Source organism: Ipomoea nil, unplaced genomic scaffold (assembly GCF_001879475.1).
Source record: "Ipomoea nil cultivar Tokyo-kokei standard unplaced genomic scaffold, Asagao_1.1 scaffold1830, whole genome shotgun sequence".
In the NCBI taxonomy this organism is placed as follows: Eukaryota; Viridiplantae; Streptophyta; class Magnoliopsida; order Solanales; family Convolvulaceae; genus Ipomoea; species Ipomoea nil.
Genome location: NW_017618258.1, coordinates 845,690 through 850,242, shown reverse-complemented (window position 1 = coordinate 850,242; position 4,553 = coordinate 845,690). Strand labels below are relative to the sequence as shown.

Below are 4,553 nucleotides of genomic sequence, written 5' to 3'. Positions count from 1 at the left end.
GGTTTGTGCATCACGTAAATAATGAGTATGTGGATGGAAAGTTGTAAAACAAATTGGTGTGCACTTGGGTTTATAGATTAGGATGTGCACTTGGGTTGACTGTGTGCACTTAGGTTACATTGTATGTGTCATAATTTGCATAATTATTCTGTGTAGGAAAAGATGTTAAACATTTTGGTGTGCAATTTAATTGTGCTCTAAACAGACTCTCAAAATGACGAGATTACAATAAGATAAACCAAGACCCAACAACAAAGACAAATTAAAGAAGGAAACTAAATGAGAAACCTTATACTAAAAACACAAATGAAAGACAACACAAAGACCAACATAACCAACAATCTACTACAACTACAGTAATTAAGAAGGGGTACGAATCATTTCCTCATCATCATCAGGTGCGACAGCTCGAACACTTCTCCAGCGGAACTGCTCACCATCACCTTCTTCTCCTACGCGGCCTCCGACGACATCGTTTTCGCTATATGCTTATGTTTTCGGGCAATATGAAATGTTGCGGTGAAGGTGGGGATTCGAGAGTTCTTGAATGAATCTGCATAATTTTGGCGAAGGCTGCGTAATGCATAAAGACTGTACTATGAAAGGGTTTACTGATAATAAAGCTTTGAAATTAGGAATTTAGGATACTGTCAATCTCTAACTCTATATAATTAAATAATAAATAATATATATATATATATATATATATATATATATATATATATATATATATATATATATATATATATATATATGTATATGTAGATGAACAAACATATAGGAACCCATCTTTAGGTAGGAACCTAGGAACTCATCATAGCCATTTATTTAGGGCGATCAATGGTTTAGATTAAAACCTATTTTTACGAGATTTTTATTTATTTTAGGTAGTTGTGGGTATTAAGGGTATTTTAGTGCATATATATATACATATACATATATATATATATATATATATATATATATATATATATATATATATATATAGGGTTGAGTTCAAATGAGGACAACAATATATAGAGGACTATGAGGACAAATAATGGGCACACAACAAATTAATATCAGGCACACAACTTAATATATAATGGCACACAAGAATAAATGTAAACATCAGGTTTCGAACTCAGGCTCTATAAATTAACAAATCTAGCACGCGACATACAAACTGTGGCACACAACTGCATTCGGCCATGCACACGACATACCGGCTAATGGCACACACTACATCTGTCCTCACAATCCTCTATAATATACTTGTCCTCATTTGAATACACACACACACACACACACACACACACACACACACACACACACACACACACACACACACACACACACACACACACACACACACATATATATATATATATATATATATATATACATATATATATATATATATATATATTGATGGAATAATCACGGAGCCGGAGCGAAGCCAGATGATTTAGACCGGGTCGGACCCCGCGATACAGGGCGGACCACCCCGGGTCGGCCCAATGGGGGTCGGCATGGGCCGAACTCCCGGGCTAGGCCACGTGGGCTCGGCCCCTTGGCCGAGCTCCGTGCTCGGCCAAGGGCCGGGTCCTCGCGCGGAGCGAGTCCCGCGGCTCCTCCCGCGGGCCTAGGGCCCGTAGCAGCCAGGGGGTATATAAACACCCCCCGGTGTCCTAATTAGGCATCTCATACTTTTCCTACAACATTTGTCTTGTTATTACACGTCCTGAACCTCTGTAATAGCGTTTTGTGCTCAATCAATATAATATTTATCGTTTTATTATTTATTTCTTATATTCAAACATATATACGAGTTGTATAATTCGGACCCCCGGGTTCATATAATCCATCATTGGTACTCATGTTCATAGCGGCTGTACAAGCTTAAGCGCTCTCCCTATTATCCTTCATTGACAACAATGGCAAGATCCGGGTCGAACACCCACAATTCGCAGGGTTCGCGCAACCCACGCGACCTCGCCCTCGTCAACCGCCCCAACGGGATCGTGGCAAGCCGACAGACCATGTCCGTGGGGGCCGGGGAGGACCTCCGAGATCAGATCAACGGGAGTCGGCAGGGGGCCGTGAAGGACCTCTGGGGTCGTCTCACCAACAATCGCCCCCTCGGCGGGACAGCGCCACCCGCGCCACCGCAGGTCCCGACCTCCCAACAAGATGCCGCCATACTGGAGCAGGCGGCAAACGCGCTCAACGGCGTCGCGGCATGGCTGCGCCGGGGTGACCCAGCACCCCCACCTCCGCCCCCTCCGAGGGTGCGCAGTGGCCCCAGCACTCACGCACCCCGGGAACCCGCAGCGCTGGCTGAGGGGGAAGTCAATTCACCACGACCTTCTGAGAGGAGCGACGGGGTGGAAGCCACCCGAGCAGCGAGAGGAAAGGCGGACTCGGCCGGCGCGGACCACCTCCGCGCTCGGGCGGTTGGGCCCACGTGCACCAGCGCGAGACCGCCTAGGGCCGGGGCGGCCACACACGTCAGGTAGGAGGAGTCATCGTGCTCACGGAGGTCCCGGAGCCACGAACCCCGTATCCCGAGGACGCGGGAGCTGACCCCACCAGTGGAACGCTCGGGGGAGACCAGAGGCCAACCTCCGAGCATCCAGGGTGAAGAGATGGAACAGTTGCGTCGACAGATCCGCGAGTTGCAGCGTAAGATGGAGGCGTGCGACGAGTCACCGGAGCCCCGGGACGCCTTGGCCACACCCTTCACGGGGGCCATCATGGCCGAGCCCCTTCCTCGGGACTTCCGATTCCCGACCATCAAACCCTACACGGGGGCGACGGACCCGCGGGACCACCTCATGAGGTACAAGGCGGTCATGATGATGACAAGCGTTAATGACGCCATCATGTGTCGCAGTTTCTGCACGACTCTGGATGGGCAGGCCCAGGATTGGTTCGGGTCCCTCCATTCCCACTTTTGCGGTCCTGACCAAGAAGTTCATGTCGCACTTCACGGGCAGCATACAACGGCGGAAGCAGTTCGCCGACCTATGTTACCTAAAGCAAGACAAGTCGGAGTCTTTGGCAGAGTACCTGAGTAAGTGGAAGAAGGAAGCTATGGGGGTGACAAATTTCAACGAAAGGTCCGCCATCCCGTTTTTCACCAACAACCTCATGTCGGGTCCTTTCCACAACGACCTTGTTTGGAATGAGCCGAAGACGTACACAGAATTGATGGACCGCGCCGCGCGGTACGCCAACGCAGAGGCAGCAGAGAAGAGGAAGAAGGAGGAGGAGGAAGGCCGCGGACAAGGCAACAAGGCATCTCGTCTTCAAGAGGATCGCTGCCCTCCCCGGTCGCGACATGACCGGGGTCCCCGTCTAGCCCCGCTACGACACCTAACCCCGTTGACACAGCCTGTAAGCGTCATCCTGGACCATGCAGAGGACATGGGCATTGTGTCGTTCCCCGAGGAGTGCTTAAAGATCTCCCCCAAGGCCGACCCGAAGAAGTACTGCCGCTTCCATCGGCAACGTGGGCATGACATCGACGAATGTATGGTCCTCAAGAGGCAGATTGAGGAGCTCATTCAACGAGGATACCTGGGGCAGTACGTGAAGAGGTCCGGGTAAGACCACGCTAAAGGCCCCGACAACACCCGAAAGAAGAAGGATGGCGCTGGGCCCTCTACCTCTGCCCCGCTCAAGAGAGAGCTTGGCCAACTAACGGAGGACGAGGAGACCGAGCCAGACAGCCCACCAAAGAAGAAGGTCATCCATGTCATCTTCGGCGGCCCGGAGGGAGGAGACACACTCGCCGAGAGGAAGAAGTGGGCGCGGAGCCTGTACGTTGGGGAGGTCATCAGAGCGCCCCATGAGAAGAGGACACGCAGGGAGCCCATAACTTTCACTGACGACGACCTCCCGGATGACCCCCTACCCCACCAAGACGCATTGGTAATCAGCTTGGACCTCAACGACATCATTGTCCACCGGGTACTGGTAGATACGGGGAGCTCTGTGAATGTCATGTATTATGACACCTTCACGCAACTCGGCCTATCCAGGAAGCAGCTTTCCCAGGTTCGGACCGCGCTATCCGGCTTCACCGGAGATTCCATTGAAAGTTTGAAACAGAGAGATCCGTCACCCTTAAGGCACAGATCAGCACCCCAGCACACGTCAAGACATGGGAGGTAGAGTTCGTGGTGGTAAAGATCAGCTACGCCCACAACATCATCCTCGGTAGACTTGCTTTGGAGGACCTCCGGTGCGTCATCTCCATGGAGCACCTTTGCCTCAAATTCCCTACTCCCACCGGAGTGGGCATCGCGAGAGGATACCAGAAGATTAGCCATAGTGGCTACTTGAAGGCCTGCCGCCAAATAGCGAGGAAGGACCTCGAGGTACACACAGTAACCGAGAGGGCACTCAGGGAAGAAGAGAAGCGGCCCCATGCCGAACCCATGGTGGAGACGGAAGAGGTCATCCTGGACCTCAGCCGACCTGACAGGATGGTGAAGGTGGGCACAGGCCTCCCGGCCGACCTCCGGGGTCGGATTGTCGAAGTCATCCGCAGCTATAAAGACGTGTTC

At 51.2% G+C, this 4,553-nt stretch overlaps 1 protein-coding gene across 1 annotated transcript; it reads left to right on the top strand.

The window, feature by feature from the left end:
• Positions 1-2,853: 2,853 nt before the first annotated feature.
• LOC109192683 lies at positions 2,854-3,591 on the top strand. The gene has a single exon (XM_019343378.1). The coding sequence runs from the start codon at positions 2,854-2,856 to the stop codon at positions 3,589-3,591; it is 738 nt and encodes a 245-aa protein (XP_019198923.1).
• The last annotated feature ends 962 nt before the right edge of the window (positions 3,592-4,553 follow it).

Excerpts from the sequence above, each read along its gene's own strand:
- LOC109192683 (XM_019343378.1), top strand. The coding sequence starts at position 2,854 with ATGACGCCATCATGTGTCGCAGTTTCTGCACGACTCTGGATGGGCAGG.